At 42.7% G+C, this 25,750-nt stretch overlaps 1 protein-coding gene and 1 long non-coding RNA gene across 3 annotated transcripts in view; one reads left to right on the plus strand and one right to left on the minus strand.

Moving 5' to 3' along the window:
* The window catches only part of LOC125323645, a 175,559-nt gene extending 150,528 nt beyond the window's left edge, over positions 1 to 25,031 (plus strand). The window contains exon 6 of the long non-coding RNA XR_007202593.1: positions 23,992 to 25,031. This is a non-coding gene — a long non-coding RNA (uncharacterized LOC125323645). The remainder of the gene's footprint in view (positions 1 to 23,991) is intronic.
* PLCB1 (phospholipase C beta 1) overlaps positions 1 to 25,750 on the minus strand; it is a 341,635-nt gene that overhangs the window by 111,514 nt on the left and 204,371 nt on the right. For both annotated transcript variants that reach the window (XM_048298797.1, XM_048298798.1), the window contains exons 5-9: positions 21,767 to 21,846; positions 19,209 to 19,262; positions 18,591 to 18,666; positions 13,454 to 13,554; positions 11,915 to 12,081 (exon numbers count right to left, since the gene is read on the minus strand). In XM_048298797.1, coding sequence (XP_048154754.1) covers positions 11,915 to 12,081; positions 13,454 to 13,554; positions 18,591 to 18,666; positions 19,209 to 19,262; positions 21,767 to 21,846 — 478 coding nt within the window. The remainder of the gene's footprint in view (positions 1 to 11,914; positions 12,082 to 13,453; positions 13,555 to 18,590; positions 18,667 to 19,208; positions 19,263 to 21,766; positions 21,847 to 25,750) is intronic.

Below are 25,750 nucleotides of genomic sequence, written 5' to 3' on the forward strand. Positions count from 1 at the left end.
TACCCAGGGAGGTGGTAGAGTCACCGTCTCTGGATGTGTTTAAAAAAAGACTGGACATGGCACTTGGTGCCCTAGTCTAGTTGAGGTGTTAGGACATGGGTTGGACTCGATGATCTTGGAGGTCTCTTCCAACCTCGTTATTCTGTGATTCTGTTATGTTCCTGGTTCAGAGAAAACCACATAAAAATATAACTGTTGCTTTGTCCACAAGTATCAAGGCTCTTTTCTAGTCAACATTAGTCAGCTCTAAAAACAACAGAAGTCACTTCTGTTGTATTTTGTATTCTGTTTTATCCCAGGTCCTTTTTCCCGGAAGCAGTCTTCAGGCAAGTGACATACTTCTGGCAAATGATCTATTGAAAATTCACAGAATTTACAGGGGTAATAAAGTGAGTCCTCTTTTTTATGGTTCTTAGACCTTGTCAGGATTCATCAATCAAAATGTTTTCTTCTGCAGTTTATGTGATCTGGAATATCCCCATTCCTGGGAGATGGTGTCCACAGATTTACCATGAAGCAGGAATTCCAGCCAGCTGAAATGGTTGATAGGATAGACTGTACTTTGTGAATATACTTCTCAGAGGCTCCTGTATTTGAAGACTTACTGTGTTATCACAAGGCTGTTCTTAGTCCTGTTTGACCAAATCCAGAGAAACCAGCATATTTCTTGCACGGGGCGTGTAACAGTGCCAGGGCAGACACAAGTAACAGCCTCATGGAAAACTGTTCCCATGCAGTTTCCAGAGCTGGAAAAAGCACAGGCTGCTTACGACACAGAAATCCTTCTCCCGTTGCCTAATGAGACGCAGGTAACTCGACAAGATCCTGCTTTCCCAACCCTTTTAGCAGCCAGCATGACCAGCATGTTGCTCTGGATGTAGAAATGCTCTTGTGTCCCTGGGAGCTTGCCAGCTCCTCAACCTGAGGGTGTAAACAAACCCCCGCTTACTCAATACCTGCTGAAAGTTCAAAGGAGGGTCGAGCTTCCAAAAGAAGCTTCTCCCCCCGTTCAGTGCCCCCTGCAGAGGTCCAGGATCAAGACCAAAATATCAGTACTGCAGTAGTCTGGTGGAAATGTAAAAGTGAAGCTAACCCTGAGAACTTCTCAAACAGCTGCTTGATCTAAACTTCATCCCCTTATTTTGGCTGGTATGTTGGATGTGCAGCTACTTAATTTTCGCTGGAGTCTGCCCAGCCTGCTCCCAGGAGCCTTCCAGTCCTCTGAGAAAAGTCTTGGGACAGAAAACAAGAGAGGCACAGCAGCCAGCGGAAAAGACAACTTACGTTGCCACTTTTCTTTGCACTTCAGTCTTGCAACTTTAACAACAGCCTTCACTTGTCCCTTAAAAGTTGTGGATGTTTTGTATGACACTTAAAATGTGCATTCACTTGTACACAGTCAACAGGTTTGGCCACATGGATCTTAAACACTTCTTTCTGAATATTTGCAAACTTCATAGTGCTTTCCATTTGTTTACACCCGTGCTGTTATCCACTCAGTTATAATGTAGCTGGAAAGCACGATTGTGCCAAGAGTTGTTATTAAAGCAAAAAAAGAAAACAAACAAAAAAGGAAGTGAGACAATTAATTGGCACCTTTTATCTCCCAGTCAGCAGCACAGAATTACAATAGCATTTTGTGTGATGGTGAAATCAGGTCTATTCCAATGCAATCTGTAACAATAATCACATTTGCTGCAATCCCACACAACTGAGCAGTCCTCTCAACTCAAAGATAAGAATCCGACACGTAAAGCAGATACTTGATAATCCAGTGAGAGATCTGTAAATTGTGTCTCATTGGGAATTTTCTCTCACAAACCAGCACAGCAATTTACAGCTCATTAGGTATTAAAATTTCATGCACAGTGTGGAGTAGGATGCACATAGTCCTGGTGTGTCTCTTGACACTGGGCACACATTAGCTACTCTGTGCTTTCTAGCTTTGTGAGCCAGCAGAGAAGCTCACAAGATGAATTTCTATAAAATCACACGGTGTGGGACACAATGTGCCAGAGCCGCTCTGGTGGCACTTGCAGCATTTGCATCCTAGTGATTTGGGAAGTGATGCTGAAATCTGCTTGCCTTTCCAGACACATGTTCTATTACTATATTGCTATGGGGCAACTGGAATTTCTGTCTGTATTCAGTTTTGCAAACCAGGGCAGGACACAATTGTCCTGTTGCACTGTCCAAAGGAGATCCTCTTAATAGTGAAGTCATCACAAGGAGAGAATACGGTACAAGCTCAACCCAGACTTAGAGGACCCCCACCCCTACAATTAGAGCACCAGACCTTACCCCAGGAATCTCAGTGCTGCTTTGCTTTAGAAAAAACACTGAGGGCCAAAGACTCTCAGGCCTCAGGTCAGAATCTGCAGATATATCAAAATATCAAAGTACCAACCACCATTTACACACCACATGCAGAAATTGTCATAGCTCCTCCATTTTAGCAGTTCTCTCAATGATCAGTAAGGGCAAAAATTCATACTAGCCAGACAGCCTTATCAAGTTAATAAGCAGAGGAACAGCAATGTATCTGAATTACTACATCTGGATATCAGTAAAGCATTTAATGAAGTTTTAAATTCACATTTTTCCTAACTGGAAAAACTAATCTGCAAAAAAGCATAGATAGAAATAAACTGAGGTCAGCTTAAAAGATCAGGGTTTCTTTGAATTTGAAAGCTGAACTGCACAAAAAGTTCAGAGGCTGAACACTGATCAGCAGTAGGTCTAGTTTCATAAAGTCCTTAATAATGTGAAAAAGGAGAATCAACAACACAGGGTTTAAAGAACAGACAGTTCTCTGGTTGCTGTTAGCAAAACAAGAGGGTAAAGCTGTAACGAACCAGGTATGTGGGACACAAATCAAATGAGACCACACAAATAATAGTTCAAGCTACGTAGCTAATCACTAGAGCAAAGAAATACCCAAAATACAGAGGTGAATAGGGAAGAAGACGCCTAGAAATCTATCAGAAGCAGATGAGATGCAGAGAACAGCAATCCATCTGTATAAGAAACTGCATCAAAAAAGGTGCATAAGAAAAAGGAATTAAACAGGTAATGAGATCAGAGTAAGCATTAGAAAACTTGGGGTGAGTGTCTGAAAAAGCTTGGCAGTGCTTCAACTAACTGTGCTAGGAAACAGTCATGCAGTGGATTTATTGGTTGTCTCATTGCTTAAATCCTTTAAAATCAAAGCAGGACAATATCCTGTTGTGTTCAAATCTTATTTCCGTTCTCTCAACTTGGAGGGAAACATAACAGATCTAATTCTGCCCTCAGTTACACTCACTCAAATACCTTCTGTAATTAGACAGTTACCTGGCCACAACCCAAAACAAGCTGTCTTTGGTAACATGTTCTTGAAACAGAAATGGAAAACCCAGTAAGAAAGGAACAGAGCAAGATTCCTTGCTCCAGCCTCGATGGGTGCAGCTTAATAAGACACAGGGAAATCTGAATGTGAACAGAGAATGGTAACTCTGATACAAGATCAGAATGAACGCTTACAGAATGACAAGCAGTCGGTGAGGGAAAACACGGGAAGGCAAACACGTTGTGCCTAAGGAGCCTACATGAAAGGGCTTGCTCAGTATCCGTCAATCCATGCGGAAATATCGCATGCCCAAGGACACCGAGATCCAGAGCATTGAGCAGAGGAAGGCTCATCAACCAAGTAAAGCAGACTTCAGTATGTCTGAATCAGGAATGCTTGTCATTCTAATGAAGCTATCGTATCCACTTCATCATCTGTACAAGTGCACAGAGAAAACCAAGAGTGGACACAATTATTTACCTTTTTTTGAGGGGGGGAGGGGGGCAAGAAAATATTTTCAGATGGAAAACCACTTCTCTGAACTATCAAGATGAGGCACTGCAGCCCAAGACACTTAATTCACTCCAGGGAGGAAATATTTCCTACAAGCTTCCAGGCAAGCCATGCCAAACAGCAAATCTCCTACTTCAATCAGAATCAAAACTTTGGGAGCATTCCAAGGACACTGCCATCTCCAAAGAGAAAGGAAGATGGAGTATCACCCGAGAAAAAAAAACAGCTTTCCAAATCTCACTGGGGCCTGTAGGCACGAACCATCCAGGTTTAACAAGATCTTAAAGCCACTGTGTAATGTTGAGCATGGTATTTATTTACTACTTATTTACTAAATTTATTTTATTAGGAGTCACAGGCTTTTTCAGCCCTTTTCAAGCTCCCAGGAAGGAAGGGCTCTAACCCACAGGGGCTACACGGCCTATGAAAAGGATGTATTTTTTTCCAGTAGTGGCAGAAAACAGCAAAACACACATTGAAGCATGGAAGATTCTAAACACTCAACATTTTCTCTTCCTCAAAATTTATACCTTGGAAACACATTTATTTTGATGGATATTGATCTTTTAAATGTCTGCAACAGCTTTAAAACCTTCTGCTGTTACAATGCATGGTCACAGTTCAGGGATTCTGGTAAGCAGAGGTTTCATGGTAAGGAAAACAAGTCTTGGAACAGTTTCTAAAACTTTAGCAGGCAGATACATACAAACTTGAATAACAAGTAATTGTTGAGGAGTTGGGGAAAACCCCAAGCAACCAACCTCTCCTAGGTCTCAAGACTGAAGCAGGGTTTTACAGACACGAGCCCATTCTCTGCTCTTGACTTCTCAGCAGAGATGTAGTAGAAATTCTTTCTGACAGGATATCCCTTACAGGATATCAGAAGACAGTTCAGACTAAATCCACAAAACCACTACAAAATCACCTTCACACCAGTCCCTAGCTAGCAGTGGAATGAGCACTTTGCAACATGGCAGATTCCTAAGGCAGCTGAGTGGAAAGGATTTCAGACAGATAAAAACATCATTCATCCCAGCAATACTATAGTTATTTCTGACAGAAAGAGGGACACCACTGGAATATGTCACTGTCTTGCCAAACCTCTCAAAAACATCCTCTGTAGAATGCCTCCGAGTGATCCTGAGAGAAGGAATAATGTTAAATGCTGGCTTACTTCCAATTGCTAAGTTGCACTAGAAGACATCTAAGAATACACATTTTTTTCTGCTAAGTGATACTTCTCTACATAAGCTATTAATGCACTTGCCAAAAAGACTGTCCTGTAGTATAATGGGAAGAGATAAGAGAAGAGTGTCAGTGTGCTGTGAAGTGGTGAAAAAAATCTGAAAGAGAAAAATCACAGGTGACATTTTTACTTCCAGAAACTCCTGCAGCTGAAAAAAGATTAATATTAAAGAGAAGTGAAAAAGAATAAAGGGGTGGCACTGCAAAGACAGTGCAAACAAACTGAAAAGAAGGGATTTTAGTCCCTTTAAAGGGCTTTCCTTATCTATTCTTTAAACTTGGTTCTACAGCTGCAGGCACTGCAGTGGACAATCCCTTTCATAAACATCTTGAGCTCTCTCCTAATAACAGTTGCTTTTTCTGCCCTCTTTACTACCTCTGGTAGTCTGTGCCAGGACCATATTGTTAGGAAAGTCTTCCTAATTTCCAGCCTAAATTTATTCAAGGCCACTTGACCCCTCTGTGTTCTTGTGCCAACATTGTCCTTTAGTTTACCACTTCTTTCTGCCTCCCTAGCGTTTAACCCCGCTGTATTTATAGGCATATTCCAGCTAAAGGATATTGTTAGATGATTACATCTGACATTAGAAGGGAAACTTCCTCATATGGATGCTGCATTCCAGCAGTGCTCAGGCTCCAGCACTGCTGAGAGCCCAGCTCTGACAGATACCACACATCCCAAAACACTCAAGGATCAGGGCTGGCTCCTCAACTCCTGACTGTCTGTTGAGTTGAGCTCACCAGAGGATGAGGCAAACCCCAAAAATGACGCACAAAAGGGGATGGCCCAATGGCAGTGAGCCCATTTGTGGCTCTTCTGCCACCAGTCCTAGATATTACCCAGTGGATCCCAGCAGCCTTCACTCCCTCTGTCCTCAGGGGCCCTCTGCAGCTGAAAGCACTACATTTGTACAAGTCATAACATGCCATGTTTGTCCAAACTTTATCTACATTTGTTTCCTTCAGCACTTGAGTCCAGGCTCCTTTATATTTTCAGAAGTAAACTTTATCTAACAATCATCTTCAAATAATAAATCCTGCATCTAAAATTGAATACTTCCCTGTGCTCCATGGAAGAGGCAGCAACAAGCACAAAAGAAACAGTTAGACTAAGTTTTCTATTTATGGGCTCTGATAGTCTGAGGACAAGTCAAACACAATACAGGCACACAACTGCAGAAAAATACGTCTCCATAACCCCCATAAACACAGTATTGACGTAAGAGTCCCTTATCTCTGAGCAAAGGCTCCAGCTGGAGGGAACAAACCTCTAAAACCTCTGAAACCATGTTTGCTTTGTGGTCCTGTCACCCCAAGTTTTTCACCCATTTTCAGTGTTAGGACACAGGTCTGAAGGCTGCCTGCAGGGTTTGAGCACAGGGCCCAACAGGTGGTCCCTCTGGATTCCAGGTTGTGGGACAGGAGTCACTGGTGTGGTGACTTCCATGTTTGATAGTACAGGGCTGGGCTGGCTACAGAACGTGAATTATCACTATTAGTTTATGCTCTGCAGCTCTAAAGACACGAATTCCACAGTAAGTCTGGGCTGTTTCACATTCAGCACTGTTTCACTGATACCAGTGGAGCTATTCCTGGTATCAGATACCAGTTCCAAAATGGATTTCTGCAAAGCTCATGCTTCTTTCAAAGTCTCTGCATTATACACAGAAGATCACGAAACTTAACCTCCCTGGAACCCTAAATATATTTTTGGTATTTTCATTAACTTTACTGCCAACAGCAGTGTTCAGTGTTGCAAAATCCATTATCACTAGTCCACATCACTGTTTCAGTTGGTATAGTTCACAGAGATGACACACTTTACCTGTAAAGCAGATGCAAAAAATCCTTATAATTGAGGACTTTCCATTCCAGAAGATTTTTATATTTAGTTTTGCACTTGAGGTGCAATGTTCCAAACAACTGAAAGATCTGAAATTAATTTTACAGCTTAACTAGAAAAAACAACCTACAGTGTATTACAGAAATGTATTTTACACGCTCCTTTTGACGAACAGTTTCCATTAAGTTATTTATGCTGACACGTTACCCATACTAACATTTGGTGCACAAATAGAGATATATATGTGTATATATATACGTTTTAAAACAATTTTTTAAGAAGGCTTTCTGGTAAGCTACCCAACTTAGCACTCACTGCTGACAGCCTGGGCTAGACTACAACTTTGGTGTGGCTTAAACATTTTAAAAAGTAATAAATCAGTACTGGGATCCATTGTTCTGTCAATATTTGAGATGGAAACAGTGCAGAGAACTCTCCTCTTGTACAACTGGAATACTGGAAAACACTGACAATCCCAAAGTCAATGGGCTTTTGGGTAAGTATTCTTACTTTCCAGTGTTACAGTTGGGAGGCCAAAGACTTTCAACTGTTTTGTAATACTTCCTACAAATGTTTCATGCCAGAAAGCCTGACCATTTGCCTGAATGATTTATACATCAGAATTTATGCTTTAAATATTATGAAGTATGTCTTAGAAGTAGAGCCATGGCTGCACAGTGCTTGTTTGTGCCATTAAAATCTGTTGCCTAGGAAATGACCCCCTTCTGCCATCAAAGAAATCCAATGTGTAATTATTCTTAAGCAGTTACTAAAAGGCAAATTTAATGCAGTGGGATGAAAATGTTTAAATTGCATAGAAGTTTAAAGGAGGAAAAACATATTTATGCTGGAGTGAATACTGCCTGGCGTTAGGGCTGCCATGGGAAAAACACATACAATAGATGCTGTATAAAATTAAATATCTCTTAATCTAATGATAATTGCTTAATTTATTTTATTACCTAAGAAAAACTCAGCAAAATGACTACCAATAGATGTGCACTGCAAAACAGAATTAATACTGGAATTCATGGGCAGAGTCAGGGAATCAGCTCCTCTACAATCCTTCTCAATACATGTCTAACCAAAGCTGACACACAGTGAATAGAAATAGAGAAAATCTGGAAAAAGAAACACTGTGAAATATAGGACCAAAGTTCTTTTCCTCTGTGCAGATCTAAAGGTTTGGCCCTTTAAAATTAAATAAGCAGCGATAATATTTAAATAAACGCATCCTTAAGAGGGAAAAAAAAATCAACATCTTTATGCCATTACTTAAAGCACTTTCACATTCTATTTTTAAATCTTCCACCATAAAAACCACTCTAAAAATAAAGGCTGATAATAAGCTAACCCTTGTATGGCTCCCTCCAAGGACAATGGCGGAAGCATGGATTTTATAGCTTCAGTTTTTTCACACCTCCTTTCCCTAGCAGACCTTGGTTTTGTGTTCTTCCCTGCTTTCATTTCTAGTCTGGTACATGGGTACAGCTCTTCTTGCATGCTTGGGATGTGGAAGTGACACAGGATGCCCCCAGAGCCAAGGCTGTGGCTCAGTGGTTTCCAGAGCACTTACCTGGTTTCAGAATGAAATGTTTAAACTGAGATATTGGGATTTGAGCTCTCAAAGCTCCTTCTGAACTCAGAAACTTTTAGAAATGAATTGCATCATTAAGTAGAGGAAGAACCAGCATGTTTCTGCAGAATGGGAGAAACGTATATACGGCAAAGTCTTCTCCAGCCCCCACAGCCCCCCAGCACACTTCTGCTGACAGGGAGAGACTGCTCAGCACTACCAGGGACTTCCTCCTGCTTCCACCTGATAAGGGAGCACGTTCTACAGTGAATTAATCTCCTTCACTGCATGACACAAAGCATTAATCACAGCAGCTTACCTGAACCACAATAAAACACTATTCCAGATGCTTAACCTATGCAGATGTCAAGCCCACCTATCTGCTGATTGTGCAGAAGTTCCACCATATCCCAGCAATAAATACACCTAAAATAAATCAGTTACAAGCAGGAACATGGGCAGCCTTTCTCTCAGAACTCTGGAACCTAAGGAACTTCACCAGCAACAACACCAATGTTAGACTTTACCAGGTACCTGAGGAGCTGCAAAAATTTAAAATATTATGGACAGCTCTTGCTTACTGTGTTCAAAATAGTGTAGTTGAGTAGCAACAGGGACAACAAAAGGGCTATGACGGTGACCAGAGCACTAATGAGATCCCAAAAGCATTTGAATAGTGTTGTGAAAGTCAAGAGACAGCACAACACCTTGCTAGAAATTCATTTATTTAGCTACGAGAGGATAATTAGAAGAGAATATTGCAGTACAGTGTATGTGCACAGACAATGAACTCAGATGATGTCTTAGGTTTTAGCTTTTATATTTTTCAGATCCTGTATTGCCTAGTATGTAACTCTGAAACTTCATACAGCCTCTTAGCTACTGTTCTCACATTTTGGTTAGACATAACAAACTCTCTCTGGGCCTGGACTCAAGGACACTTTGTTGTCCCAGGTCCTGAAATATGTAAACTCAGACTCTGGACAGGAGGAGTAAACTTGGGGTAATTACATCACTAACTGAAATTATAATTGGAGAATTCACCCTGATATGCAAATGGACCAAACTTATAAAAGTGTGAAAAACCTGTGACCCAGCATCCACTTTGGGTGGAGCCCCTCGGAGACTTTTGACTGCCCAAGGTGCACCTTTGAAGGCCCTCAAATACATACCTGCTTTTATTCTCTTAATCTTGTCTAGCCTCTGTTTTCAGGTAGCCACTTCAAGGCATCACAGACAGGAAATTAGGAGGAACAATCATCAGATGAGTGAAGGTCTAGAACTGTCCAAATGGAGCAAGGAGTCAGGTGCTGTACACAGCTTCCACTTTATGAATTTGGATTTACATTTTCAAGGAAAAAAATCCCTGATTTTATTTAAAAGAATTTTTCAATGCATGAAATTTTATTTGCTAAGAAGCATGTGCAGCACACTTTCGGAAGTTGCCCAGGTACCTGTGTTCATGTTTCTGGCCAGAAACTGTCTGGAAATTTCACTTCAACAACCCCGGGAATTGCCCTTTCTGGCAGCAGGAAGCCTGGGTGATCATCCCTTTTACAGGACACCATATCAAAAGATTAAATCACTGTTCTAAAAATGTGGTTCCATTTTGGTGACATTTTATAGACATGAAGCATTTTTGACAATTATTCTGTGAGCGTAGAAATGAATGCACACCTACACTTCATTGAATATACAGTGAATTGCATTCCCAACTCAGAGCAGATGTACAGAAAATATTGTGTCCCCATGTCATTCCTGATTAGCCAATTCCTGTCATTTTAAGGCAGTAAGCTTGGGATTTACACTGGAGTTGCTGCCAGTTGCTGCAACTCAGCTGCCAGACAGGGAGGTGGTGTCTTCAGCACAGAGGTGGTTCTCAGCTTGTGCCAGCTGGACCCCAGTGCACAAGTCTGAAAATGGAAAAAAACCCCACAACAATCCCACAAAAGGAATTAACTCTCTGTGATCTGCCTTTCCCCTGTTCAAGTCAGCATTTTGGGAGAGAACTGATTCTTTAAGAGCAGGATAAATCACACCCAGGAAGAGAGGCACCTATGAAAGGTAAACAGGGTAAAGCTGGAGGTGTCCCACAAATCCCATTGGAGGGTGGTAGCAAACACCACCACAGCATCCTTCTTCCTGGGCTCTGTTTCATGCTTCCTCCTTATTGCTAGTCAGAAGGTGATTCCATTTTGACTCTGGCACACCAGCACACCTCCTTCTAATAAATCCTTTATTTGGTTTATATGAAGTGCTAATATTTGGGTAACAAGAATGATCTTTTAGGTAACAGACTTTCCTGCTGTTGGTGAGAAATAAGGTAAGCACAGAGTACTGTTCTAATATTTGTACAGATGAGAAAGGAGGTCACAACGTGTTTCCATTGACTCAAGGTACTGTTCCTGTTGACGTCAGAAGACGGTTTGCATAAATATGGCAAAGAAGCAGGATTTAACCCTCCAGCAAAAGCTCTGGAAACACTCTGTTTGATTGGACTAGAAAAATAAGAAGACTTAAGGGAAAAATTAGAAGTGTTTGAGAGACAACACTGACCGTGACATTGATTTCCTTCAAGAAGACGTCAAGGTGCGAAGGCTTCCAGGGAGAAGTGAGGGAGTGCCTTCAGTTAAGCTCTAGACTTTTGTGCCTTTTTTGATTCACAGTCTCTGGACCAAACAATCCTTTCCATATTAGACCTGTTTTGCAGGATACTCCCGTGCCTCTAAAATTTCTAAGGTGTAAGCACATTAAAACCTGGGCTAATCATTAGGAAGTGTGGATTGGAATAAAACAGGATGCAGACACAAACAGAATGCTATTTTTTAAGACTTGTGGTGGTAGCAAAAACCTGCAGAGATTTGTGCAGGAGTTCTTTCACTGGTTTTGGCAGAAAGCCCAGCTAAGTCACAACACTTGAGATGTTCAAAAGGGAATTTTCTGTGATTATAGCACGAAATACAGTGAGCTGATCTCACATCTTGCTTTGTATGCCACTTTATCCAAAAGCAGAGGGCTAGACTTATTAGTATTATTAAATGATAGAATTATCATGCTCTTAGTTCTGCTGTCCCTGGTTTTTTTCTTTCAATTTTACATTGTAGATGCTGGTAAACAGCCACTGTGATAGTCAGGTTTCTGCTGAGGGTCACATACCAGAGCAACTCTTCTGTCAATCACACACACTGCAAAGCAAACATGGAAACCAGCCCCATCCTTCCTAACCTGATACCAACCAAACACATTTAAAAATGCACCACATGACAGCTCACAGGCCTGTATGATCCAAAAAGCAGAGAGCTGGGAAAGCAATTGGATTTTGAACCAAATTTTGCTTTAGCATGTAGGATAACTGAGTTACTGTTTCAAATCAGGAACTGAGTACAGCAAGAGTGTGAAAACCACTGACCTTTCTTTGCTAGGTTGCTGTTGGGTTCGTACTTCTCAATCAGCACTTGAACTTGTTCTTGTTTGAGTGGTGGATAAAGGATCTCATTTAATCGTGGATCCCGTTGCTTCAAATTTATGAAGTCCATCATCTGATCCACAGTAAGGTAGGGTTTGCTCTTGGCACCACTGGAGAAAATTAAAGCAACAACGAAGTCATTTAAATACACTGCCTTGAAACCTTGTTCCATGTCTGAAACTTCCCAAGGAAATCAAAACAAGATTCAAACTGTCATACAACAAAAACATCACTCCACTGTGTCTCTGGACTAATTTATTTTGCCAAAGATTCTTCATCAGACATCTAGGAGGATCTTTGACAATGTTCAGCATTACAAGCATCAATAGAAGATTTAAAGCAATGCTAAAAGCCTTTCATTCCTCTGAATTCTTGAAATTCAGCTATTTTAAAAAGAGAAAACAACCGTGGAATTCACTCCCGAGCTTGCCACGAACACTCTGTTAGCATTCCTGGCCCAGCTATTTGGGTTTACTGCTGAATAACAGCAGCCCTGACTTCATTATTTTAGTAATTTGTGTGGGTCTTCTTTTTATAAACCTTCTAAAAGCTGCGAGGCCCTCTGTAATGCAAGCAAAAAGATGCCTATTCAGAGAGTCAGTAAAAGAGCTGAGTTGGGGTACAAGCTGTGCCCAGATGGAAATCCAGGAAGCCTCCGAGCCAGGTGATGAGCTCAGGGTTGTCTACAGCACTCAGGACTGGCCTAGTTCTGCTCTGCCAGGGAGCAATAGGGAAGCCTCTCTTGTGCGCAGTGGGAGCAAACTGGGACAGGGCTGTGCTCCTCTGAAACCCCAGCCTTAGAGACAACAACTCCAAAAGGGGACTGTGAGCACGGCCGTGTTGCTACAATACATTCACCAATTGCTTTGGTGGTCGTGGGGTGTATTTTGGAAACTGCTTTCCTCTCATATTGCTCAACGTTCTGACTCCATTGATCAGGCTCTGCTGAAACTGGAAGTTCAAGGATTGCTGCAAGGGGTAGAAACACCAGCAGTTACAGAGTTCATAACTGAATGTATGAAATCAGTCATAGCAGGCTGCTAATTTCATTTCACAGTGTGAATTCATCATACACAAATCCTAAAAGTTACTGCATTTTTTTGCAACTCCTAATTAAGCTTTCGGGGGTGCTTATACATATTCTCAAGCCTATTCCATGCTGTTATTGCTTATTATTCTTCTTTCTTTACTTTCTTAGAAACCTAAACTATCCTGATCAATACAGAAAAACAAGACCTGGCAGTTCTGCTCCTCTAGGAACAAATTCCTTTAAAACTCAAGCCATCAGAAGTGTAGGTAAAAGCCTGGGAGAGAAGGAACCCTTGATTCAAGGTTAAATAACAGCTCTGCTTGACATCTAAATCTGTTACTAGCAAGCACTGCGTGCTGCTATAGTATGAATAACCTACTTGGCCATCCCTGGCCCAGAAAATCAATGAATGGGAAAAAGAAATAAATAAACCAATGAGAGTCTTTCCTTACAACTCGGAAAAGATGTGGTCGATCTCAGGCCGAGGGCAGAGGTTGTTTAAGAACACTCTGTACACTTCTGGCGTGAAGTCGTCTTGAGGGATTGAATCATTCTGTGAAATGGGGAAAAAACGGTGAGAGAGAGATACAACACTTTTATATGTTCTTTGCAAACAGATCACTCACTTTTTGGCTGCTTTTGATTTCCTCCCTGCTATCTAGAGGAGCCCAGGTTCTGCAGGATTATAAATTCCCCCTAATAACAGAGCAGCTTAAAGAGTACATCCTTAAAAAACACATACAAACACATCTATCAGCTTCCATGAGGCAGTTATCTCATCTCTGAGCACCTGTGAAGGAGGAGGAAGGGACATCTCCCCATCTAACCCCCTCACCTACAGCAGAAATAGGTGTGTAAGTCCTGATGAAGCCTCTGAGCTCACCCCCAGCAGTGCTGAGCCTGTGTTTTTGAGCGAGCAGAACAGCAGCATCACAGAGGATGAGGATGTCACTCATCTTTCCAAAGCTGCCACACAAGTGGAGAACAAACTGGGTCACTGTGTCATTACTAATACACTTGTTCCCTGACAGCAGCAGTGATTTTGTCTTTTCCTTCCTGAAGATACATGTTCAAGATGCCACAATTCTGGGCAAGACTCAAGCAGCACAGCTTCTCCATCCATCTTTGTCCTAAACACTCAGTGTAACACATTTGGGAATTAGATTTCTTCTAGAGGAATTGATAAAAATGCTCTCCTGCAGAAGACATGCCAGGATTTTTCTTCCTTACATTTTCTACAATTTAGAGCAATTAAAATTTAGTCCAAATCCTAGATGAAAATTTCATCATCCTCACTACATTTTTCTCTGAAAAAAAATCAAATTACTGGAGGCAATTACTGGACTGGGTAAGCCCTTTACATGAAGCTTGAGAGTCCTTCATCCAAAGCTCTGACATGTGGTCCCTGGGAGCACCACGGGCCCACAGGATGCGTCTCCACACTCCCAAATACAATGAACTAGAGGAGGAAAATTGTGACTTGGGCACAAAGCTGTTTGCTGGGTAGGTCTCTGGAACCCGGCTGTCTCGGAAGCGAGCTGCTGCTGGGGCAATCAGTGCTTGTATTTATTCTGCCTGTTTAACACCGTTGCCAAGGGAACCAGAAGCATCCGTTCAAGCCTTTGTCACACACAAGGAAACTTTTCTATATTTTTCCTGCTTTAGGTTACAATAAATAAATGATACCACAGGCATCGCTTTGTTTCCTTTCATCTGAAACCCGCAGAGGCTCGAGAGGGTTGTGTTCTGTGTTTCTGTCCACAAGAGCAGATTGACCAAGCTGGGCTGTTGCTCTGCTCTGCCTGGATAACCATCTCCAGACTCCAACATTCTAAGGTGAGCCCTCCTTTCTTTGGCAAACTGCAAGTGGCTGCAGGGTGAACTGGTTCAAAACTTCCCCAGCCAAAACCTCCCTGGGTATTTCACATGGGCTTACTCCCTGAGCCAGGCAACTCGCCAATGGCACAGCTGCTAAATCCAGTGCAAGGGTGGATGGAGAAATTGGGAAGCTGAAGGTAGAAGATGGAAATACCTCCTTTCAGTGACCCTGAACCTGCACCCACAACACTTCGATAAATCCGAGCTGTGGTGCTCTCAGTAAGGATACCTGCGTTCTCCTTAAGGTTGGGATTCTCAAAGCTTGGGAATTTTCTGGTTAGAGCTGGCACCCTGCCCTCCCCTGCTCCCTCTGCTTATAACCCTGCCCAGCAGGATGCTGCTCCTCAGCCAAGGGCTTTTCAATGATTCTCTAATTACCACAGAACTACAGCCCCCCATCAAGCTACTCTTCTTTGCTTTATGGGGATTTGAAGGTGCTCAGCTGAACAAATGTGGATCTCTTCCAATAACCTGAGACCCAGGCTCAGATTTGCCACTCAGATCCAATTAAGAGACCTCGGTTTGCCTCCCCCTATCTCCAAACACCCACTGCAAAGAGAATAACCAACATGAGCCTTCAGGCGTAAGTATACAGAACTTTTTAACAGGCATTTCCTACCAGTATTATAATCAGTGGGCTACAAAACACAAATATCTAGATGGGAGTTGAGAGCTGCCTCAGGCACAACCTCACATAACTATATTTGGCTTCCAAAAGCCTGTCTGCCCAAAGGGATTAAAATACGCTGCCCCCTTACTCAGCCTGGTCTGAGCCATCCCCATTTCAGAGGAACCACCCACACACCTTATGGGCTCATCTCCTTTTTGACACCAATGAACAAAGCACAAACCTCCTGTACCACACGAGAGCATCCCTCGCTTCCAGCCTGGCTTTATATTGGCATTCAATTTTATTCTGTGATTAAGACTCTCTACTAATTTCAAGCACTGTTGATTTATCATTTGCCTGGTAACCTGCCTGCTTTTATAACATCTGTATCCAGTCTGTTACACATTTGGCAGCACAAGAGCTAATTCAGATTATTTGTACAGACTGGACTCAAGAGCTGGTGCTTCATTGTGAACCTCAACATTAACTGGAAGGCAAAAACCAGTCTTAACAGCCAAAGGGGCAGCTAAAATAAACCTTTCAAATTCTATTTAAGGTACCTTTAACCAAACCCAGAAACCCCAAAAATATCCAACAATGACAAAAAGGCAACCCCACTCCCAGAAAGCAGACAAGATTTTTAATAAAAATCATAGGAGAATCAGATGGCAAACTCAGAAATTCATTGGCATATTTTAAAAGTTTGCTTAAACATTTATTTGAAGATTCCCCTGCTTTCAGATCTGCTGGATGACAACTGTTCCAAAAATCAAGGCTTGGTCCTGCAAGACTCTACACAGGCCAGTTCTGACCCAGAAAGAGAGAGATTAAATAAAGCCATTAATTAAGCTTTGAAAAAGTGCTTGACTTGAGGTCCATGGGTCATCCCACTGTGGTCATGCTCTGTTGCTCGGCTGAATCAGGGCTGGAGCGCTCAGCACTGCAGAGAATCCACCCTTATTAAGATCCTTAAATATGAAATAAAGGAATTATTTTCAGCAACTCTGAGGATTCTCTCTGGTGCTATTCCTCAGAATGAAAGCAATTATCCAGGCAGTGAGAATTCTTCCTCCTCTTGAACTAAATGCAGTGCCTGCATGTCATGCCACGAGGTCTCCCGGCAAACACATACACAGAGAATTCCCCGGAGAGCGGGGCTGAGGGATGGGGATGTTTGTCCTGTCACAGAAAAGTCCACACAGGGACACTCTCCCCTGGCAGCTGTGCCCAGGTCACTGCAAAAGGCAGATGAGGGACTGTCCCAGGCTTGAAGATTCATTCCCAAGTTCCAAGAGTTGCAGCAAAACATCATGTGAAGCTCATGGCCAACAAGCTCTGTGTCTTCCCCGAGCAAGGAGAAGTGTGGAAACTCGAGGAGAAAATCTTTAGAGGACCTTCAAGAGGCATGAATATGAAGAACCAAAGAACCTAAACTGGTAATGTCCATGAGAGACTTTCATGAATTCTCTAATTCAGTGTTGTTTTGCTGAGCAAGACTCCCTGATATCCATGCCTTGCAGGCTGCTGGAGTCTATTGTTGCTCCAAGGCTTTATGGGAACACCATTTGTCCTGCAGTACAATAGGGCAAAGAAGCTGGAAGTTGAAGCTAAGAATTTCACTTGTTCAAATAAACAGGAACACAAAGGAAAAGAGCCGTACTTGAAGTTCTGCTTTTATTCCATTCTGTTACCTCCATGAGATTCAGTTTTGCCCTTCTGCAATATTTTCCAAAGATGATCAACACAGTTTTCTTTGGTGCATGCAGCGTATTTCTCTTTCGTCCCAAGCAAAGCAAGGATCTACTTTATACTCCGAATAATTTCCAAGATGGTATCCCAGCAACGAGCAGCCAGCAGTGTGTATGTAAAACTGGCTCTACTTAGATAAATAGCAGAAAAAGGCTGCAGTTTCTTCCAAAGACCCAAATGATATTTAAATTTTCTTTTCAGAGACATGTAGTAAACGGAAGAAATAAATCAGCTAATTCAGAAAGCAGCACCTCAGATTTTTTTGCACGCCTTTTCTTGTATGCTGTCAATTAAATGGAAACTCATCTTTATTCTCTCCATGTTTCTAACCTCACAATATTACTTTAGGTAAGGTTATTACAGTATTTTATACCTACTTTGCCGGCATTCCTTGGAATTTTATGGAATTAAGCTCCCAAACCTACAAAGGAAAGTCTCTATGTAAGGGGTGTCTGAGGTTTGGCTGGTGAAGATTTTGCTCCGTTGTTCTTCTGGAGCTGCAGGAATGGGCTCTATTAAACCACTGGGGGAGCAAATGTTGAGGAAACCTCACAGCACAGAGTTTTGTATAAGTCGAGGGAGGGATCAGGAGATGCAGGCTCTCCTCTGCTACGGAACAGTTTTGCCCCACCTCCTGGACCCCTGAACATAGGAATTATCCTGCAAGAAGCTTTCCTGGGATGAAAACCCAGCTTGAGCAGGGAAGTGGGACCAGATGTCCCACTGTGGTCCCTCCCAGCCTTACCTATTCTGTGATTCTGTGACTCCAGCGTTAACTGGAATCATATGCTTGAGCTCATTTCTTCTGAAAAAAAGCCTTCTTGAGGGTGAGGTACCATCCTGGAAATGCTCTGGGGGCTGAGGAGAGCTCCTGGATTAGCAGGATGCAATGGCTGCATCCCTGCAGTGCTAACAGCTTCCACACCACAGCATTTCAACATTGACTTCATGCACCTTTCACATAAGCCATGGTGGGTTTAGCCTGTCACTTATCTCCAGCTGTAGATCATTAGCTACACCTCGGGCTAACACTGCTCTGAAATCATGCCTTGGAAATTGTGCAACAGTCACCTATTCTTAAAAAGCCTCACAGGATTCCTCCAGGACAGGTCACACAAACTCTGCGCCCTTTCTTTGAATCCTTTCAGGCTTCTTCCAGGTGCTCCTGGTCCCTGAACAACTTCAAATCAAAGGTACTCAGAGGGGTATCAGGAACCTCTGTGTGGGAAAGCCAGAGCTGCTGCTGAGGACCCATCCAGCAGCAAAGCCAGCACAGCAGGATCAGCCTTGAACAAACTCAGTAGAGAGGAAACAGCACAAAATCCAAGCAGTGCTGATCTGCACATGCTTACCCTGGAAGAAGGAAGGTTACAGGCTTCTAACGCAGTCTCTACCCGTTTTCTGTCGGAGGAGAACAAGCGGTATATGCTGCAAAACGAGGACAAAACAGAGGGATTTGGCTTAAAGACATGCCTTGATGGCCCATGTGGCTCAAAGAGTGAGTATCTCTTAGCAGCCTATTATATCTTTAGCTATGTATTTCCATTTGCTGGCTGCTCAGTAACAGAGGGGAGTTAAAAAGTGCTCACAGTTTTAACTCGACCCCACACCAGCCCCTATCTCAGCAGGTATTTATTTCAGCTATCACTGGTCTCTTCATTCCACCAGTGACATGCAATTTCAATCTGTTTATCCTCCCAACAACACGTCCCTGAGATAAAGAAATTATGGTGGTTTTTTTTATTTTCACAAGTGGAAGGAACCAGGGCAGAGAGGCAGAATGTCTGTGCCCAAAGGGCATTTGAACAGAGACATCCTGAGTATCACTGGCCACTCTTTCCTGCAATACATGCTATAAACAGATGGTAAAATTATTCTTCTAGGCACAGGGGCCCCATGCTCATCCCAAGCATATATTCACACCCCAAAGTCAGCAGAGAGCACATGGTAAGGAAGGGACCAGCACTTACTTCTTCAGAGGAATGCGCCCCTCTGGAGTCACCTGCAGCTTGAGTTTTGTGTAGCTGTGGAGAGAAAAGCATCCTGCTTTATTTTTACAGCATTTTGAAGTACCTCTCCACCTTTCTAGCTCAGGGCTAGTGCTCTGATCATGTGCAAGTTCCACTCAGCTCCTTCTCTCAGTATGAAAATCTGTTGGGATATCATTGCTGAGTAAAAACCTTCAACTGTCTGTCCTGAGGTAACTGTAAATGAGTTTTGCAGTAACATCATCTGGTGAAAAATGTGGCAACACTTAAATATTTAAGAGGATTTTTTTGTTTTTTGTTAAAAAACTCAGCTTTTTCACTTCACCCACTGGTCTGCCAAAAGAAGAAGAAGCTGCATGGTTCTAATAAACTTTCCTTTTCTTCCCAGCAGAAAATGCCATTAGCAACCACTTCAAAGACAAAGTGCATGCTAATACTAGAATAACTGGGATAGGAACATTTCCCCAAATCCTTGACTCCTCACATTCATCTTCTGGAAACTGAAGTCTTTCATGCTACTGTGTTACCGAACACATCTCCCAGCACTGAGGCAGATTAAAACAAAAAAGTCACAGCAGTTACTTAAAAAAAAAAAAAAAAAAAGAAGTTTCTTTTATTTTGCCTTCTGTTTTTTAAAAATTTTAACTATATTTTGGTCACATTGAGTGTTTTCCTCTACAGCCAAGGAAGTTAGAAATAACAGAAGATGGGGAAAAGCTTCTCAAGCTGTTTATTATTGTACTTCCAATGCTCCAAGGAACTGAATGTCATAAAGAAAAAACCCTTCACTCTGCTCTAATGCAATTTGTTTTTCTATTTCAACAAAAGGGTTCTGACAAGGACTCCAAGCAACCCTTTGCTTAGTACACTACATATAAGGGGAAATAATTTCATCTTCAAAGTCATAGATTTCTTAAGTGACTGCATCTGTGCAGGGGAGCTGGGAAATGTTACAGTTTCCAAGTGATTTATTAATTAGCGGAAAAAGACAGGAATGCCATGCTTGCCTGCGACTGAATCTACACAGTGTGTCCAGTGACTTCATCTTTAATTAATATGGCTTGAAAAACTGCCAAAGAATAGCTCCAAACAAAACTGGCTCTACTGTACTGTGTGATGACACATTTCTGCTCTGATCTGGGCAGGAAAAGGCCCATTAGGTACAGCCCCAACCCTCCCCACCACAGACCTGTCAGCAGAGCCCTGCGGCCACCTGCGGATTTGAGGGGCAAGGAAATTGTGGAACCAAATCACTGTTAAAACCCATCTCCAACCTATGGAGCTGAAGGAAGTCACCTGCTCAGGTGAGCGCATCGCCCACTGCCAACAAGCAGAGCCATTAGGAAATGTTAAATGTTCCAATCCATCTGGGATTTTGTTTGCCTAATACATCCCTGCTGTCCCAATAAACCATTATCAGACACAAAGCTGTAGTTACAGCCACATCCACTGTTCAGAGCTGCCTCAAGAATTTCTGTGGACTCCAGCTGCTCCAGGACAAACGCTGTGAGAAGGAAACACACACCCACACGTGCACATCCCTCCTCCCCAGAACAGGCACCTATGATTCTGTGGGATTAAAGTAAAGCACTTCGGAACACTCTGACCAGCTATGGTGCAGCTAATGAAATTAGCCATTCATACCCTCACAAAGCCCAGGAAAAGGGGGCGTTAACTTGCTTTTTGGATGGAAGGAACTTTTAGGAACCTAAGTTTAGTATTTAGCTGGACTGAGCCCCTGCCTGTGAGCAGGGAAAAGTGTTAGGGGGACACACTAAGGTGACTTTAAGCAGCTAACTCCTAGGCTGGGGAAGGTGCATCCCCTCTTTTAGAACCCCGAAAGGCCAGCGAGTACCCAGTTCAACACCAGCACTTTCCGGCAGGCTTTGCCACGCTGCTCTCAAAGCTGTCATTTATACAAAACTGCCTCAGCCCACACACTTCTCATCAGTTGAGAATTGCTAACCTCAAGTTTAGCTCTCTTCCCTTTTAGGTGTGTGTTTCACCCCAAACATTCTGACAAACAGCTTTTCTACCTCATGGAGAGCAACTCAGAATCTGCCCACTCTGCCAAGCAATCCAGAGGAATGGAATCCCAGCCTCTCTCTCTCTGGATCACATGGAAATCAGAAAGACCGGAATGAGGAAAAGGGACTTCTGGCATTTCTCTTTTTTTTGTTATCAATAAAATCCAAAAAGGAAAACAAACCAGAAGCAAGTCAGTCCAGAATATTCTTTCTTTGTAAATGGAGATCTGCAACCCACAGCTGAAGCTACCACTATACAAGGGGCAGGGAGAATTTAATTCTGGGTTTCTTTGCAATGATTTAAGTTTGCAAGGAGAACCCTAAAAAGGATTTTTGTTTAGATGACTTCTAGATAACAGGCTTTTTAAAACTGTAAGAACAAGGACCTGTGTTTACAGAAGTGACAAGTCACCAGAGCAGAAACAATAGATGACAAGGTGAGTAAGAAGCAAGGAGGAAAATGACGCAGAGAGAAGAGCAACACCCACAGCGTGACATGCGAGGGCCACTTACGCTTTTTCCAGAAACGCGTCCCTTGACATGTTCTGTGCCAACAAATTTGTTGCCAAACTGAACACTTCATCTGACCATTCCTATGAAGAGAAAAAGTGAATAAATGAGGCTCAGTTTAGATATTTACTGACACAATGCAAAATATTTTTTTAAATTATGCTTTCAAAAAAAAGGGCCTAATTAAAACCTAAACTTGATTTTTCCAATTACAGCTTCCCTCCTCATTTGTGAGACCTGATTCTTTCATGCTGCAAAAAAAATGAAGGCTGTTACAAATGAAAGTACTGACTCTATACAAGATCTTACCAGCCAACATAAGAAAAAAGCTTAAAAAAACCCCCAACCAGCAGAAATATACAGGAATACATTTCAATTACTCTGGTGTGCAAGGAACATGCAGCTCCAAAGAGCTCTTTCCCCCTGATTGTACATCCTTACACTGTGGTCCTATCCCTCACTAAATTTTTTTCCCTCTTCCCAACGTAGGGAAGAAATGCCATAGAATCATGGAATGGTTTTGGTTGGAAGGGATGCCCATGAGGATCCAGTTCCAACCCCCTGCCACAGGCAGGGGCTCCTTCCCCTAGACCAGGTTGCTTCACATTGCTCAATTCCTTCCCTTGCACCTTTCCTGGGGTCCCAGCATGGCTGATCCATGATTATAATGCAAAGTTTAGACTCCCAGAGTTTGTCCTGCTCTCCTCCCTTGCAGGTCTCTCCTGCAGCTTTTCATTGACAACTTCAGTGCATTTTTCCTTTCTGAGTCGGTGCTTATTCACAATCTTTAATTGCAAATCTTTTTAATCACAACTGCAGTTTTGGCTTGGCTTCGTTTCACCCCATTAAAAGAAAGGGAAGAAAACAAGCAGTGCCTTTGCAAACAATGTGATTTTTTTGTTTTAGTTGACAAAGCTTTCTGAGTTTTGTTCCAAACTAAAATTATGTTTCCTTTCACAACAGTCCAAATCCAAGATTCCCACTGCTACACTCTTTGGGAAGTATTCCCTTCTCCTTGGCTTTTCTTTTTCCTGAGGAAAAATTAAAAAAAAAAAAAAAAAGAAGGAAGATTTCATTCTGACAAAAATGGATAGGGATGGGAAATAGCACTGACTTCCAATGAAACAAACGTTCCTGTGTCTCTCTGGAGCTCATTAGCTTGTTTTATCTAAAAAGCCTCATGTTTCCACATGACCAGGAGATTGATTTGAGAGAGGTTCAGAAGCTGGGGGGTTTTTCCATCGTTTTTATGTGCGAAGGTTTTTTCCCTGACGTTATCAGACCTTGTTCCTGAAACTGGTCTCGCACCACTGCTCCCAAGGAGGAATAGATAAGGCTGCCTGTATGCCCAGTGTTTTAGTGGCCTTTGATATCCTTCAGCTCTCGGATCCTGAAGTCCATCCCTTCCACCGCCTCATCCCTAAGCAGCTGACATAACACCTCTCCTGTGGCTGGTGTTTCTGGAAGAGAAGCCTTCTTCCCTCGAACAGAGACTTGTTCTGGAGGCAAATCAGTGCTGCTGAGATAGTCCTCCCCTCCACCTTCTCAAGACCACTGCCATTTTTCTTCTTTAATTGTTTTTCCTTCTTAGGTCTAGTTTGATAAATCAGGAGTGTGAGAAGGCAGAGGAGGAGGAGTCCGGTTTGTTAGCAGCACAACTGCTTTGCTGTGACTCTTGGAACAGAGAGCGTATTAAGTGCAACATCTGTTTTTCTTCTTGGCAACTCATTTTTCCAGGCTCAAAATAGGCTCATCTTGTAAACACTGCTTTGTTTAGGCACTAATAATAGCTGCTCAAACTTCTCCCTGTGACACTAACGGCTGCAGAGATTAACAGCAACACAAAATATTATTTAGAAATTGAAAATACGCTGGCTTTTAACAGATCTTGAAAGACTGTTTTCATCTCGCTGCTTCTGCTGGACTTGAAGCTGAAATATTTTGTATAAAACAGAGGCAGGGCGCTTCAAGAGTACCCCACAGGCCCAGCTCTTCCTTTTCTTTGTCCGAATGCTTGTTGACAGGAATGTAAGGGGAACTCGCTTATTATGTGCCTGTCACACACATTATTTATATAAGCAGTCTTGCCATTTGTTCCATTTTGTTCCTTTCCTGGATCTCCAAGGCAATCCCATCGCTCTTGCCAAATATTCCGAGGGCTACCTGCAGGCTGAGCCGTTTCTAACCAGGTCACAAGCAACACTTGCTCACTATCTCTCCCATTTTAGGGTCCAGCCACCCCAGAGCCACAGCCAAAAAGCCAAGATCAGAAGATCTGCCAAGGATCACATCATCTTTCCAGCCGCTGATCTGAACCCTTGGCAGGAGGGGGAACAACAGCCTTGAGGACAAAGCTGAAAAAATAGAGAGATGCTTGGGACTGACTTTGATGGGCTCTCACCAAGCTGAGAGTCAAGATGTGCCTTGCTGCTTCAGCTACCAAACGGCTCCATTTCCTTGGGTTTGCTGCATGGCAGAGAGCAGAGCCCACACTCCAACTCTTTACCAGCGATTCCAGCAGACAGCGCTGGCGGAGAGCACTCCAAGGGATGGAAAGCTGCTCCGTGTGGAGAGAAAACAGCCAACTGTGGGAAGGTTACAGCAGCCTCCGGATCACCACGGCGCTGCAGCCTCTGTACAGATGTGACACAATGGGAAAATATAAATGTGGCATTTTGGAACAGGGCTGCAGCAGTGCCAACAAACCCGGCACTGATCCCATCCGGGAGCGGAAGGACCCAGCCTTCTGATCTTCAACTCCGAGCAAGTCACATCCATCATGATAAGAGCTTCCTGAACTTGATCCCCTCTTGGCTCCGTCCTGTCATGCCAGTTCATCTTCTATCATTCCTGTGAATTTTGCTAACGAATAATTCAGCTGTTCTGTGCTTCGGCAGGTAGCACATGAGCAGCAGCTCATTTGGAAATGTGCTGCTCAGTGAAGTAATCCCTCTTCCACTGCATGCATAAGGATTCCATAAAACACTCAGTGCAACAGAAGAGATGAGACCTTTTTTATAAGAAAAGGCAGCACAGTCTTGAAAACACTTCCTTCAAATCAGGACTGACTATGTGTGAAGGCAATGTTCCTCGCACATTTCTTTTTGGTGGGAGGTTAACAAAGCAAGCTGCTGAAACTCTAAACTTTCAGAATTTTATTTTATAAACCCCATATCAACTGGATGTGAATTTATGTGGCTTGCTTTAGCATTTTATTCTACTGATCAAGCTCTTACATACAGTGGGGAAGCTAGAAAAATAAAGATGTATGCTGGAAAGAATAGTATAGCGTGACTTGTGAATCATCCTTGATGACATCATTTTACTTATAGAGGAATTCATCAGCTCTTAGTGATGCCTTTTACCCAAAGCTCATCAAACCGAGGAGAAACAGATTTCCTTGGGCTCTGGACAGGGGCCTGTATGGCCAGGATTGGCAGTGCAGAAAGAAGAGAGCTGGCACGAGAAGCATGAAAGAGAGTGAGAGGAAAGAGATGGGAAAAACAAGATGTTCATTTTTGAAGCTACTGGATTTGGGAAGAGAATGAACTACTCTAGAGCAGACAGAGGTTGATAGGTTAAACTTAATGCTGGGAATGGAGACAGAGAAAAAGAGCATTTGCTCAGAGTAGGGTTTGAGAATAAACCTTTGCTGCTTCTCTAGCACTCTGTGGATGCTCACAAATAAATCCTACCCCAGACAGGCATTCTCAAATGACAATGAGCGAGCGCTCTCTCAGCGCTGCTTCTCTTCCCCATCAGGACACACCTTCCTGCCTGCCCTTCAGACCAGTGCCTGATGGATTTCAAGCTGCATCCCTTGAACAAACCTGGTGCCCTTCAGCTCACCACTGATGTGCTTTAAACACCAGTTAGCTTCTCCTGGAGGAATGAACAGAAACCAGCACACTGACATTTCTATTGAGCACATCTGAGGCAAGCTGAATAATCCAAGACCTGCATTTTCCTAATTTCCCCATAACTTGG

This window comes from Corvus hawaiiensis, chromosome 3, assembly GCF_020740725.1.
Source record: "Corvus hawaiiensis isolate bCorHaw1 chromosome 3, bCorHaw1.pri.cur, whole genome shotgun sequence".
Classification (NCBI taxonomy): Eukaryota; Metazoa; Chordata; class Aves; order Passeriformes; family Corvidae; genus Corvus; species Corvus hawaiiensis.